Source organism: Typha angustifolia, chromosome 5 (assembly GCF_048772165.1).
Source record: "Typha angustifolia cultivar Huaian chromosome 5, ASM4877216v1, whole genome shotgun sequence".
Classification (NCBI taxonomy): domain Eukaryota; kingdom Viridiplantae; phylum Streptophyta; class Magnoliopsida; order Poales; family Typhaceae; genus Typha; species Typha angustifolia.
In genome coordinates this window covers 4,832,492-4,847,915 of record NC_133243.1, presented here as the reverse complement: position 1 = coordinate 4,847,915, position 15,424 = coordinate 4,832,492, and the positions used below count along the sequence as shown (strand labels likewise).

Sequence of the window (15,424 nt, the reverse complement as noted above, 5' to 3'; positions counted from 1 at the left end):
TTTATGTTAGAATTACACTTATTTCTATAATAAAAGAGTCCTTAACTCCCAGGTAAGAAGGAGATAGAGATAGAATGGGCGGCACACAGTAGAAGAAGGAGTTGAGCAATGACCACCACCTCTGCTCTCGCCCACAGACATTACTTTCCCAGAGTTTGCCAGTGTTTGCTGTCCCACGCCACGCGGGGCATTGGGAATTTGGGATCTATCAAACCTCATAGGTGTCATTAATTACTGGCATTACCATTTATTATATTTGATTTGGTTTGTACTCACAATGATTAAATACATATTATTCCTCCTCTACATGCACCGCACCTAAATTTAATATCAAACAAGATCTAATTTACTGTAGCTTTAACGAAAATGTTAAACTATTTTTATTTTTTATTTTATAAAGATGTATGTTGTCTTAATTTATAGAAAATGATGAATAGCTTGGTATTTTCATATCTTCGTAGCGGTAAGAACAGATAATTGGGTATAAAGTTATTTGAGGTTAGATTAAGCTTCAAAATTATTATATTTGTTTCTCTTTCATCTATGTAAATAATATGGCCAACGGTGAAAATAGAGGGCTGAAGATAGTGGGAGGAGAGAGGTGGTGACAGTGAAAAAGGAAGTTTGGAGTGGGCGAGATGGATTGAGGAGAAAGAAGAGAGGTGGATTTGACGGAGGAGAGATCGATCGGTGATGGTAGAAGTGGCAGAGCGACAATAGTAGCTAGTGCCAATATCAATAGCAACATGAGTGACGGTGAAGGGAGAGGGCGGAGGATAGATCAAAAGACAAAGGAGGAGAGATGATTAAATAATGGAATGTTCGAAGGAGGAAGAAGAAGAGAGAAAAAAAAAGGGGGAAAAACCTCTATAACAGGGAGAAAGACCACTCATCTCTCCTGGCTACTCAAGCTAGGAGAAAAGGGAGAGAGAAACGCTAACCGACGACGAAAAAGACTCCTTTAGAAAAGAGGAGAAAAAGAGCAGCTAAAACTTTAGCAGAGCTATAGAGCGAGGAGTAGAAATATAGGGCTGAACTTAAAATTAGTTGGATGTAGAAAGTTGATAGGAGTAAGTATGAGTAATTTGAATTTTTTTAGAGATAATTATACTTAATCCTAATGAACTATCATAGTTTTCCATGTATATTATCTAAACTTTTTTTTATTATCTCCATAGGATTCCTGAACAAAGAAATATATCCACCTAGACCCCTCAATTAAGAAAAATAAAACTATATTTACTCTCTGAATAAAGAATTTTCTTAGATTAAGGGTGTATGTGGTGAAAAATATATTCAAAAGATATATGTGAAATAGTTAAAAAGGGCTATTAGTATTAAGCCATCTTTTAACTGACCAAATGTATCCACTAACTTTGAATATAAAAAGAAGAAATGTTCTACCTCATGCCATCAGTCTTTAAGATATCTTCAAACTAAAAAAAATAAAAAATTTAGGTGGAACAAATGATCCAACTAATTTGACTTGTGTCTATTAGATTAAACCCTTTAATGTATTACTTCAATAAACAAAACATACCATGTAAAAAGCTTGGACTAACAAGTAAGTACAAGATCCCCTTCACATGAATCACCTCTGCTCTGCAATCCACTTCCATGCACAGGAAATTTTGATTGGAAAAGATAAGATTAAGATATGCATGAAGACAGCCAACTCAAAAGGACATGGAATCTAATCTTGCCTTCTGTTTGCATCTCAGCTAACCCTCCCTAATAAATAAATCAACAGTCAAACTGTACATCTAACACACCTGTCTCTCTCTCTCTCTCTCTCTCTCTCTTTCTCTATTTCTCTTCTGGCAAAGAGAAGACTGGCAAGAAAGAGAGAAGCAAAAGACACACAAAACACACATAGAAGATGTCAAAAGAGAGGCCCAAAGGTGGATGCCCCACCTCACATGCAGTGTTCACTGACCCAATTGAGAGGTATATGATTTAAAGACTTTTATTTTTAAGGATTGGATCCCAGATTGAATCCAAACTACTCCTTCCAATTGAATGAGTTCACTGTTCACCTCTAAGATGAGTGAGAGGATACTTCATTCAATGAGTTTGATTCTTTATTAATTGCTTCAACCCTCATTAATGAGAAACTGCTACTCCAGGCATTATATAAGGTTTGTGCAAACAACCATCACTAAAATCCTACCAAGAATGTCACAGAAAAGGGAAGATATGTACTTTGTCATTTGAATGTAAAATTAAAATGAATTTATGGTCACTTTTCTTCAAAATTTAGTTATACATCATCAGATTACATTTACTACTGCAGACTGAAGCATAAAATAGTGTTTTTATTTAGTCATATGACTTTATTAAAGATCACAAATTGAGGTGTGAATTGATGTGCAAATATGTACAGTTTTTTTTTTAATTATATAAAAAGAATTATGACATCCAAAATAAAAAAAAATTAAATATAAATTAAATTATAAAATCCCTTCAAATAAAAAAAAAAGGAGATAAAGGGTTTTTTTTTCAGGCTAGAAATAAAATAAATCTTGGGAAATATCTCCTTTTTGTTTTACTCTTTATTCAGCTATATGTATCCATCAACAAATTAGTTATCAGTTTGACATTTTTTATATCAAACCCCAAAAAATTCAATTTAACACAAATTACAAAACACCCCCCCAAAAAAGAAAGAAAAGAAACTAATTCATCAAGACATACATTGTTCAACTGAAAATTACCGAAATACCCCTATCTCTTCCAAGCGTACACCAAGAGGGAGAAGCCCTGCCCCCTCTGCATCTCCACCTCCTCCGCGCTCGCCCACTCCATCACGCTCGAACTGCTCGTGTTCGACGACATCGACGACATCGACGACGACGAGCTCGTCTTCACCAGCCTCTTCTTCCTCCCTTTCCTCTTCTCCCCACCTCCGCTGCTACTCTCGCTCCAATTCCTCCCATTGATCTTCCCGAAATAGCCCCCAACCATCTTTCGATATACCCCCAGACCTCCTCCTCCCTTCTTTCCGGAACACCCCTCCGCCTCCTCCGCCTCCTCCCACCTCTTCATCTCCGCCGCCCCGTCCCCTTCGAACCGGAACACGAACACCGCCGCCGTCTGCGGCGTCGGGGACGGACCCTGAGACGGGGGCTCCGGGGGGCGGAAGAGCCAGTTGTGGAGGTCCCATGAGACCTGGATCCGGTCGCCGCCGTCGACCTCCACCTTCTGACTCCCGCGAAACTTCCACTTCAGCCGCCGAATTTGGAGGACCACCTTCCCGTCGATGGAGATTAACATCCCGGAATCGCCTCTCTCCTTCTCCTTCTCCTTCGCGCCGCCGAGGTCGATCGAGATCTCCCTCTCCTTCCCGTTGTAGATCGCCGTGGTGTTGTACGTCTTCGCGGAGGTGGACTCCCCCAAGACGACGTGCTCTCGCCGCGAGATGAGGACTGGGTATTTGGAGAAGAACGGGTTGGTGGGCCTTTGGGCTTTCGTCTTCTTGTACGCCTCCTCGCGGAGATCGCCGGCGACGAGTACCATCTCGCCGTCGACGTCCATGGAGACGAAGAACCCGGAAGTGGGCTCTGGCCCGCCGCCGCCGGACGGGAACCGGGCGCGCGTCAGGTCCCACATGAACTGCACGTGGCGGCGGCTGGGGTGGTCCTTGAGCTCGAAGCGCTTCCCCCCACGTCGCTTCCACAACAGCCATGGCCGAATTCGGAACCTCAACACCTCCTCCTCCTCCTCGTCGTAGTAACCTTCCTCCTTGTCCGGCGACACGCGGAGATCGACGCGGAGGGAGAGGCCGAGGACGTTGCGTGACCAAGTTAAAGCCACCAGACCGAGACGGGTCTCGTAGACCGAGGTCGTCGTCGTCGCCTCCGCCGCCGCCGCCTCCTCCGCCGCTTCGCCGCCGCGGAAGCACGTCGGAATCGGGTCAGGCATCGTCTTCCCCCTTCTTGGTCTTCCTCCGATTCTCGTATTAATCTTGTTTCAGCGATCAAAAAACCAAAAGGCGAGAGAAAGAGAGAGAGAGAGAGAGAGAGAGAGAGAGAGAGAAGACGATGGCTTTTGGTGTGGAACGGAGAGGAGTGGTTTCTTTGCTTGATAAAAGGAAATAAATCCGAGGAGAAAGAGGGTATTTTATAATAAATATCCAGATGCCAGATTAGCAACGGTAAAAGTCACCGGGTCGGTGACCGTAACAGGCAGGGAGGGAAGAATTGGTGGGGGGAGGAGGTGGGCCCTACCTTATACTAATCTCATACTAAGAGAGGTGGATGATTGATTAATTACTTTAATAATAGATGATTCAATTCAAAAGAAATTCTGAGAAGAGGATTAGCTTAGAAGAGGGGGTGGTGTTTTAATTGATTTGGTGTGGATGTGTGGAGACTGGGTGAAAGTTTTCTAAGATTCTTATGATTAGGAAATGAGGGAGGCAATGGTGGTCAAAGTTGGTGTTGGGTTTGACCTTGTAGTACATAGGCAGGTTTGAAGGGTCAACTAGGGATTGGGTTTAATGTCTGGAGACCAAATCAATTTTAGTGGTCTGACTTGAATTTTTACTTTGGAAATTTTAACATTGTATTTTTCAAAGATACCAAAATATAGCGGTCGAATAATAAATATTTATATAATATAGTGTCGCGATAATAAAAGCAAAATGCAAGATGTTTTCGAAAAGATTTCAAATACTATGACCGCCATGATCTCAGTTGATTCTACCTGATTAACTTGGTAAGGGAAACTGTGTGCTTCCTTTTTGAACACATAGAATGTGATCAAATACAATGTTTTCCTTAAAATTCTTCTGAGTTTAGACATTATTTAATGCTTGTATGACTATAAAGAATCTATTTGTGAGACTCTGGTGTAGTTAGATACAGTGGAATTCAAGGCCAAAAAAGAGTATACAGCTGCAATAGAAACAAGATATTGGTTAATGATCTCCAGCTATAAGAAAAATATAATTTACATAGATTGAATGTATGGACTTTTGGTTGTATCACTTGTCTCACTGACAAATGATAATTTTAAGATAAAAAGACCCAATGACTCATCTCAATCTTTCTTTTTTATATATATTTTTAATTGAAAACTGTTTTAACTAATAATTATTTCACTGTTAGTCTTAGATAAAATAATAAGAGAGAATTTAATGATACACATAGATTAGAACTATAAAAGAGTTAAGTGACATAATTAAAAATTCAATGATGTACTTTAAGATTCAGTTTAATTACAAGGAGGTAAAATATATTTCTTTTCTTATTAATTTATAATTTAATGAAGTTTATTTAAAAGTATTAGAGAATTTCTCACAATTGAAATATTTGAACAAATTCATGATTAAATCAAAGTTGTTAGATTTTGGCAGCTCCTCTGATTAGACTTATTGGTGAGATTGGTCGTGTGTTTATGGCACCAATCCCCACTCTCTTAGCTTCAAAGATTTCAAGCCGCCAATTTAGTGTGCTCCTTGTTTTATGGTCAACAATTTAATGCTGATGGATTGATGGTTAGGATAAATCCATTCTAGGGCTTATTTGTGAGTGGTTGACCAAAACTAGTCGTGTTTTAAATTTTATTTACCAAAATATATTATTCCTTTAAATTTAAATTTATTATTAAAGAAAGTCTATTTCACTGTAGCATTAAAACGATTTTAGCCGACCGCTGATTAGTTCGACATTTTTATCTGATGCTAAAACACTGAATATTTTAGCATTTTATTTATAAGAATCTATTTAATTTAATATTCCAACTGCCTAAGTTAAATTTTTATTTTTATATAAAACACTTATCTTGATAGCATTTCTATTATAAAAGTAAAATGCTTATGAGTTCAGCATATTTTATAAAGCTACGTTGAAATAGACTCCCTTTTGGTAATAAATATGAGGGGCAATCTATATTAATAAATAAAGTTTGGAACATGATTAGTTTGGTCAAAAACTCTTTCGGCTTATATTGTTTTAGGAATAGTTTTAGTATTTGTATCAAGAAGAAACTTTTATTATTCTTTATTTAAGATAATCAAAATATCAGAATAAGAATAAGATTATTAACCTCAATCATTTATTATATACGTTATGATTACTAACAAACAACACAGTCTTATAAATTTCTTTCAAGGAAGTGTTTATTGTTTATAGATCAAACCTTAATATAATTTAATCTCATTTTTAAGTATGGTTTGCTCCTACCCCAGTAATCAAGAGATTGCACATAGCATAAGATGCATGACAACTATATGTATACGATGATTCTTATCATACCCAAAATGAATACAAGAGATCTGTGTAATTAGAATGAGTATAATCAAGATTGTTAGATATCCACGGTCAATATATCAGCAAATGTGAGGAGGGCCGAAAGTTTCTCTATCGAATCAACAAAGGACATGTGCACAAAAAAAAACTCTTATTAAATTTTACTAATAACAAGACCGACCTCTTCAAAATTGAGTGCACTAATTTTCTACACTAGATCCACATCTTTCTATAATAGAGTACGCATAATTTATACAGAAGCTTTTTTTAAAGGCTTAAGAATTATGTAAATGAGAGAAGGTTAAAATAAAATAAAATAAAAAGAAAAAGAGAAAACTCTATGCTTTATTAATACTCCAAGGTTAAAAGAATGGGAGGAGGGTACACAAAGAGTCCTATTCAAGGACATTGGATAGCCAATTCTTGCCAACCTCATTGCTATCCTAATCCCCATGACATTAGCTGTCATCCCAAAGACATGACCTTCTCCCTCAAGGGAACTCACATGGATTGCCCTTTTCCTTCCTCTTCCTATCCCTCTCTTTCCACAACCAAAGTAGCCATAGCCCCCATAATAGGGATTGCTCTTTTACTTCCCATAGTTGCTTCTTTATGGACATATCAAAGGCCCCATATATGCCCTTTGGGAGAGAGAGAGAGAGAGAGAGAGAAAGAGAGTGAGTGAGTGACATAGAGAAACTTTCACAATCTAAACTAGACCACCCATGTGCCATGGCTTCATCTTTATCCCTAACCAACATCATCCTCAAAAATATATCTTGGTTAGGTTTAATTGTACACTTCATATTGTACTACTTCTTGATTGACTTCTACATCTCAACAACCATATCACATTGTGAGCACTTGGATGTGGCTTATAGAGATCAACAAGCCAGCTAGAGCAAAGTTGTGGTAGGAAAAGGACATGCATCTTGCCATTATCCTCCCCCCTCTCCTCTCTTTATTAGTATTCGGTCGCTTCAATCGCGGTCAAAAGGGAACATTACTTGACCAGGTGGCAGTTAGAGCTATCGAATGTACATGATCATTAGATTAGCACATAGGTTAGACTAAACTGAGTCCCTATCCATTGAGTAGACAAAATTTCTACGCTTTTTTCACTTGTGAAATAAGATCAATACTAGAATAATTATTATAATTTCTTATAGTAGAAGAAGAAAGCTTATACCAATAGAAGCTATTCTAGTGTAGTATTATAATTAGAATTAATGTGATATAAAATTGGGAATTAGTAAGATTTTAAATCAAAAGAACAAAATTCCCTAGAAAGAGAAATACTAATTGCCCTATCAAAGGGCAAATTAGTAATTTACTACTGTTATTAAATTAAATGATGTATGAAACGAGAGAGGAGAAAAAAAGAATTATTATATCAATAATAAGACTATTTTTATTCTACAAGTTAACGGGGACTAAGACAATCCACGAGAACGATAGATACTATACGTGCATGCTGAAATAGTTGCAATTTAGTGTCTATAAATCTACTGTATAATAGATCTAATCCAAATAGAATAGTTTAGATCCATAGATTTGTTATGAATCTAGAAAGTGACCAGAAACATTTGTTTGCACAAACAACTCCCAGGGTTGGTGTCTCTTTGGAGGTTTCCACATCTACATCAGGAAGCAACTAACTTGCCTTTGCATGCAATTCAGTCATATATAATGCTAAGATTCTGGAACAAGAAACCCTAAGGTTACTAACCAACCTTATATTGTCTACTAAAACTTCCAACAACTTCAAAAGCTAGTTTTAATTACTTTATTGTTAATTCACTCAAGCAATCATAGTTTTCTTTTTTTTTTACCATGTTCTTCTTTCTACTAACTTGTCCTACTTACTTAAGCTAAGTCTCTTCTAGAAGAGTTGTTTAGCACCACAAAACTCTAGTTTAGTAACTTTGACACCCTAGGCTTTCGGCTTGTATATTTCTATTTTACATTTTATTCCCCAAAAGCATGCATTTCTTGCATTAATTTGCTTCACGAAGCCTATTAAATAGCATATCGTGTTTGTGTCCGACATTTATTTGACACTAATGTCGAACGCATATTAAGACACTTCTAAGAAATATTTAGCCTTTAGAAAAGTTTAAAAATAAATTTCGCAGATACTCTTAGGACACGTTTCCGACACCAAATTTATCATATGAATTTTTTAAAAATTTCTGCATACGCCGCAGAAATAAAATACATAAAATTGCAAAGTAAATGCATTGGAGAAAAACTAATGTATCAGCATTATCATTTGTGACTTTTTATTTATCTTGTCATAAACATATAGTATCTTATTCTTTATTTTCATATCATGTTGTATATATCCATATCTCATATTCGTGTTTCTTATATCATAGCTATTATGTAAGCAATTTGTATCTAGAGATCCGAATTGTAGTTGAATTATCGCAATATATTTTTTAGATTAAAATTCCAATGCTTTGTTGAAATAAATATAGAAATATATGTGTATAATAGTAAATATTTTTGGGCTTGGGCTGGCTCTTGGGCTAATGATGTCCCAAGATGGGCTAAAGCAAATGCTCTGATTAGGCCAAGCTTAAGTTATACTTAATTAATTAAGGTTGGCCTAGAATTAAACCCTAAATGCCTCATTTGGTTTATGCATAAGGGTTTTTAAAAAATAACTATACATTTCCTAAATGCAAATAAGATGCATCTATAACTTTACTTGCATTTTATTATTTGGTTATCGAATATGGATAAAGCCGTCTAAAATAAGTTTATATAAAAATTTATATTTAGTTACTAAATTATAAATAAATACAGTCAATAAGATCATTACTAGCACTACTAGGTTATTTCCATAGAGTAGGGTTCTTAACTTGTAGTGCAGGGTTCTTATCTGTATTAAGATGTTATTTCTCCACCTTAGAGGTAATGCATGGATGTTGTGGTAGTACTAAAAAAATATAACATATAGTGCGGATATATTATGTATATAGTATAAGGATATTTTGGTCATTTGGTATAAAATATTATCAATTTCTAATATAATTTTACTATATATTCTCTATTACTTTAATATCAACTTTATATCACATCAAATATAATTGTTACTTATATTAATATACAACTAAATATCAGAATAACTTTTACCGGTATTAGTTCTCTTCTTTTAATATAACAAATTAGAATAATTCTCTTAGAATTAATCTTATTCTACAAGTTAAAGAAGCATAATAATTAATAGGGTACCTCTAGATAAAGGAAGCTTTCTTGTCTTCCTTAACCAATTAATAACTCAAAAACATAAACTAGCTTTATATTATAGAAAAATAAATTTCATCTTTTAAAGTCTAATATAAAGTGAATTAGATGAGCCCTGGAATACTCAAAAGGAAGCAGCCAATGTAAAGTTCCATTCCTCTGAATGGGGTTAGAAAACTTCTACACGCTTCCTCTTCTTTTTCCTCCAAAGGCAGAGGTAAAGAGACTTTGTATTGTGAGAAACTTCAAAGCTGCAGTCCTCCACTTTCTCACTTGAGATGAACAACATTCTTATTGCATGGAAAGGGTTTTGATGAGAGAATGAATCACTCCAGTGCTTTTGATCAAAAAGTGCGGATGCCATTGAGACAATTTCTACATAAAATTAGACCATTTCTCATGATTTACCAAGACAAACTTCTACAGTGTCAGAGGCAATCCTAGAGAGCATAGATTGAGTCAAATTTCTTTCTTTCCTTTTCTTTTAATCTTCTTTCTTTGGTGAAGTGCTCATACTCACTCGTTCATATGATAAACTAGAAGCCTAGTCCGGCCCACCTCTTGAAGCTTTATGTAATTTTTGAGCATGAATAAATCCAGTCTAATGGACTTTCTCTTTCAAAAGAAAAGAAAAAGACAAAGATAAACCAAATTTCTTTCTGGCCTGGATACTTTGTGGAAAGCTAAAGTCAAGTAAAAGAAAAGCAGACGAAATGTTTGACTTGTATTTATGAATTAACTCTTTTTCTCCAAATTATTAAAGAAATATGTGATGTTTTCCTACTCTTAGAGGAATTGTTTCTAGTTATAATTTGTGCTGAATGGACCACTGTAGAGGTTATGGATTCTCATTAAGTAACCTTCTTTATAGATTTTCTAAGGGTTGGCCCGTTAAGTAACTGAAACCTCACTTTTACTTCTGAGATAATAGCTCCATACATTCTATTTATATTATATTACTGTGTATATATAGCTAAGTATATTAAACAATTAGTCTTGCAACTTAATTAGCATGGTCGATAAGAGATCGTCAGGTGATTCTCTTCAAGAATGGGATAAAATAGATGGATATGGGGACTTACTAATCAAGAGTTTAACGTCTCATCAACACTCACATTTGATAGATGAATGCCATCTCACAAATTCGTGAGTCTTGACATCTCACCAAAAGTCACACTTAAAGTTACTCTAAGTCTGAGACGTTTCAGCTCAAATCGTTCACAATATGTGAAAAAATAAAATTTTATTGAATAAGGATAGCATTGTTCCTACCACAAGACTCTAATACATTATCTATAAACCTCTATATCTCTGACAAGAACTTGAAAAACTAATTAAATCCAACTCCTAGTTAGAAAGATTACTGCAGCATCATTAATACTAGCAATATAGAGAAACTCAGTTTACATGGAATGGATAAGTGTATGAGAAGATCATAACATGAGAGTAGTATGTGTGAAAGAGATCAGCAGAACTCCATGGAGAGGTTTGAATCAAACAACTCTTCTATCATCTGCTCAATGTGATGATGGTCTTCAAGGTAACGAAACTGCACCTCTCTAGCACTGCCACTCTCTTCCGCCGCTTTGCTCCTCTTCTTGCGATCGCGAGCGCTACTCTCCAAGCTATTCTTGTCAATGGCATTAATGTTTCGTGATACCATGTTGAAGTAGTGCAGCTTCGCGGTGAGAGCGCCGGATAAGAAGGTAGAAGACGACGACGACGACGACGACGACGGTGGAGAAGGGAAGTTTGTTCTGGCGGCGCCGCCGCACATTATTCTCGCGGCCTCGTCGTAGGCTCTTGCTGCATCCTCAGCTGTGTCAAATGTTCCCAGCCATATCCTTGTCTTCCTGTAAGAATGAACCTTCTTAATTTAATTACATGGTTGGCTACTGGTTGTTAAAAAAATACCATCGTAAATAATAAGAAGCTTGAATTTTTCTACCTATTATATTTCCTCTTTATAAAAAGAGACAACATTAAATGCCTGACATACTCGTCAGAGATAATGCACGGATAATTTGAGCATTTAATATTTATAATTAAATCAAAACGAACTCTAATTAACATCAGAATTTTCTCTTCTTTTTTTCTAAGGCTCGAAAAATGTAAACGAGGCAATAGAAGATCATTTTTACTGCAAGTGAAACTAGTAGTACATATGAGTTGGTATACTACTGACAATGGAGTAGAGAGTGTTCAATTGACTTACAGGAGAGGGTGGCGAATCTCCGAGACCCAGGATCCCCAGTGCCGCTGGCGAACTCCGCGGTATCGCCGCTGCTGCGGTCTAGCCATGAGATCTAGAACAAGAAGAAGAAGAAGAAGAAGAAGATGGTAAGTTTCTTTGTATTGGCAATGAAGTGGAAGGAAGGGGGAGAGATAGAGATAGGGAGGGAGAGCTTCTCAGTCTAGGGGGGGAAATGGAAGTGTTAACGAGGATGAATAGAGAGAGAGAGGTTGGCTACTTGTAGATTGTTAATGAGGAAGTGGGCCCACAATGTAATGTATTCTCTACTCCAAAATTTAGTTTTGGGTCCCACAAGGACTCTTTGTTCATCCAATTCCTCTCTTTACCACCTTGTTTTCATCTCCATATTAATTTTTCACAGGTGTACGCTTTCCCATGGGTTTAACTCCAATGCAGTAATTCTAACACAATCCATTTAACCCTTCTAGGACTTTTTCTTGCATCACTAATTAAGTCAATGTAAACTCTCTCTTTCACTCTATATATGTTTAATATAAATAGAGCTATCATTAGCAATACTCCCCTTTTGGGCTATCTATCTACTCAGTTCAATGAACCATGCCCCCAAGAACTTTATAATATTCACAACCTACAGAAGTCCATGCATACTTAGAAGTTAGAAACTTAGAACCTTGGGATGTGGAGTTTGTGCATGCCCATGTCATGCTGCCTGAAGAAAGGAAACCTAAGCAAGCATATTCAAAGAATTAAGACTAGATCAGCAGACAGATCTAGAGATGTGGATTGCATAGCTTTGGAAGGTAATGGCAGCATGAACTGTTCGTTCCATGTGAGAGGAGACGCTGCTTTCTCCTTTAAACAATCAATCCCCAAGAAAGAGATAAAAAGAAGAAAAAAAAATAAAGAAAGTGGGCAAGGAGTGAGGATTCCTAGCTCTCTCACTTGCAGCTATTTCTGACTTGAGCTCCGTATGCTTTTCTTTTTAATTTACCCTTACACCTAGTATGGTGCGGTAGTAGTTGCCGAGTGTAAAGCCTTACTCAGCTCTTTTGTAAATCACCGTGTGTCACATGTTAGACGCAAGGGTAACAAGGCTGCGGACTGGGCGGCCAAACACGGTAAGGGTAGCTCGGGTTCGGTTAGGTTGGGACCTTCGAATGCCATCTATCTAAGTTATGTAACTTTATTGTTGTCAATGTCTCATCCCTGCCTAAGGGATAGACATAGCTGAATCCAGCTTTCTATTCGAAAAAAAGAAAGAAAAAAAAAAGAACTTGGTGCGGTGCTGCAAGAGTTCAAGAGAAGGAACGTCAAGAAAATAGATACAAAAGCAATTACACCAAAGATATTAAAAGTTTCATATACTCCACTCGATATTGGGCTAAGAGGATTGAGAATGTAACAAAGAAATCACCAAGGCTCAGGCCCTCTGTATTTTGCACTGCCACCCTCTGCTCTCGTTATAAATCTTCTATTCACTTGTGGAATAGGAACAATTTTATTTTAGAATAAGTTTTTTTTATTCTAGGTATAGTAATTAAAACAATAAGTTATATTATTCTGGTATAATAATTCATCATTCTCTCGTATTTTATTCTATACGACTATTAAAAAATAATTTAATAATAGCTCACAATTATTATTTTGTCTATAAATTAGATACACTTAATTACATCTCACATCAACTATAGTTAAGATTATCTCTCTCTTCTCTTCTTTATTTCCTCTAGTGCATCGTTATTTAACATAGAATATATGCTTATAACACCATATTACTATGTAGTGCATTTTTGTATCCTCTAGTGCATGATTATTTTACATAGAGTGCAGACTTATAACCCTGTAGTGCATTATTATATTCTCATAATACAGATATATAAAGTATTCTAAGTCCACCATTATAATAAATAATAATCTTATTTTAGAAAAAAAATACTATTTACTATTACTGTTTTAACATATACTTAAAGAAATTTTCGTCGTTTAGTTTAAAATATCATTAATTCCTAATATAATTTTATTATACTTTAATTTTTTAATATTAACTTTATATCATATTAAATATAATTATTATCTTATACTAGTATTGAACTAAATATTATAATAACTTATACTAGTATTAGCCCTCTCTTTTTTATATTAAAAATTAAAGTACTTCTACATATTTCATTCATATTCTAAGTGGAAGAGTTCAAAAAGAATGTCAAATATATATATATAAATTAATACAGAAGCAATTATACAAGAGATACAAGAATTTTATATACTTCATCCAATATGAGCTATATCCATAGAAATGCCATCTATATTTTGCCCTCTACTCATCTCACATACTATCTTATTATATTGTTGTGTTATATTTAAACTCTCCTACTCTCCCTTTATATTTATAGGCTTTTATAAAGAGTTCAAAGTAATAGAAAAGCCTTTAAGTAAGAATCACAAATAAATTAGAAATCGTCCTAATTTTGAAAGGCAATGAACTGTTCAACCATGTGAGAGTTCCTCTAATCCTCTCTCTCACCTGCAGCTACCTGCAGCTATTTCTGACTTGAGGTCAGTATACGAGTTTTTGGCCAAATTAGCCCTATTGTCAAACTTATTTCTCCAAATAGATGCGGCCTTAAACTTAATACTACATATGGGTCTCTACATAAAATACTTATAACTTCAGTATTTTATCCGGACAAAAGTAATACATTGATCGTATCAGCATTTTATATTAAAGAATGTCGAAGAGTTGAGCATTGTATTAGAAGAAAAGAAAGTAAAATTTAGAAGAGCTATGATTTTTTTTTTCATGATGATATATTTTATGACTAAAATAGATAAACGAGCACAAAGTTATAACGTTACATTTATATTTCTACCTATATCATTCTTATTTAGTGGTTTTAATAATAATATGTTTAGCTTTTCAGCATTTTATATATATCATCTTTTTCTAATAAAGTGCTGAATTATTTAGTATTTTTTAATAAAAATGCTGATATTTAGCCTAGCCAAGATTTCATCAAGGATGCTACCTCTCTTCCCTTTCAGACTCCCCGCTGCCACCAACGCCCAGGAGCGCCTTAGTGTACTCGTCCCCACCAAACTCGATTGAGGAGGTGGTTCACTCCCCAGGTTAACATCTTTCCCCTCAGTCGAAACCAGTGGGGATCCCCTAGCCATGTTACTCAGTCAACTCCAAACTCAACTCTAAACCCAACTCCAAGCTATTAGAGGCGATCTACTAGTGCAACTGTCACACCTCTTATTTGCCGATAACCTATTGGTTATGGTGATCCAAGATTGTATCCATACCTATCAAGAGATCACCAACCAAAAGGTGAACACGACAAAACCAGAGCTATTCCTACCAGACTAGATCGAGCCAAGACTAAGAGGTGTGACAGTTCAGTGTGATGCTAGGTCTCAATGTGGCTAAGATGCCTTTCATGTACCTTGGGGTACCCATCTCTTGAGTGTGAGAGAGCATGGCTGGCTGGTCGAGCGAGTTGCTAGGAAACTGGCCGAGTGGAAAAGAAATTGCCTCTCTATGGTCGTGCGCTTAACACTCCTTAATGCAGTTCTAATGGTGATCCCAACTTATTGGCTCGACTACTCGTGGGTGCCTAACACCATTCTTGAGGTTATCAACAAGGTGGCAAGGGCCTTCCTCTAGAATAATAGGAGAGGGAAGGGTCTCCACCTCATGAGCTGA

General features: G+C 36.1%; 2 protein-coding genes across 2 annotated transcripts; both read right to left on the bottom strand.

The window, feature by feature from the left end:
- Window positions 1-2,512: 2,512 nt before the first annotated feature.
- Window positions 2,513-4,100, bottom strand: LOC140760548 (uncharacterized). The gene has a single exon (XM_073097548.1). It carries the CDS (start codon window positions 3,919-3,921, stop codon window positions 2,725-2,727), a length of 1,197 nt encoding a protein of 398 aa, XP_072953649.1. The 5' UTR covers window positions 3,922-4,100; the 3' UTR covers window positions 2,513-2,724.
- Window positions 4,101-10,768: 6,668 nt separating this feature from the next.
- On the bottom strand, window positions 10,769-11,930 carry LOC140760466 (ethylene-responsive transcription factor ERF003-like). Its single transcript, XM_073097436.1, has 2 exons — window positions 11,719-11,930; window positions 10,769-11,356 (listed from the first exon to the last, which is right to left on the bottom strand). The coding sequence occupies exons 1-2, from the start codon at window positions 11,802-11,804 to the stop codon at window positions 10,969-10,971; spliced, it is 474 nt and encodes a 157-aa protein (XP_072953537.1). The 5' UTR covers window positions 11,805-11,930; the 3' UTR covers window positions 10,769-10,968.
- Between the last annotated feature and the right edge of the window lie 3,494 nt (window positions 11,931-15,424).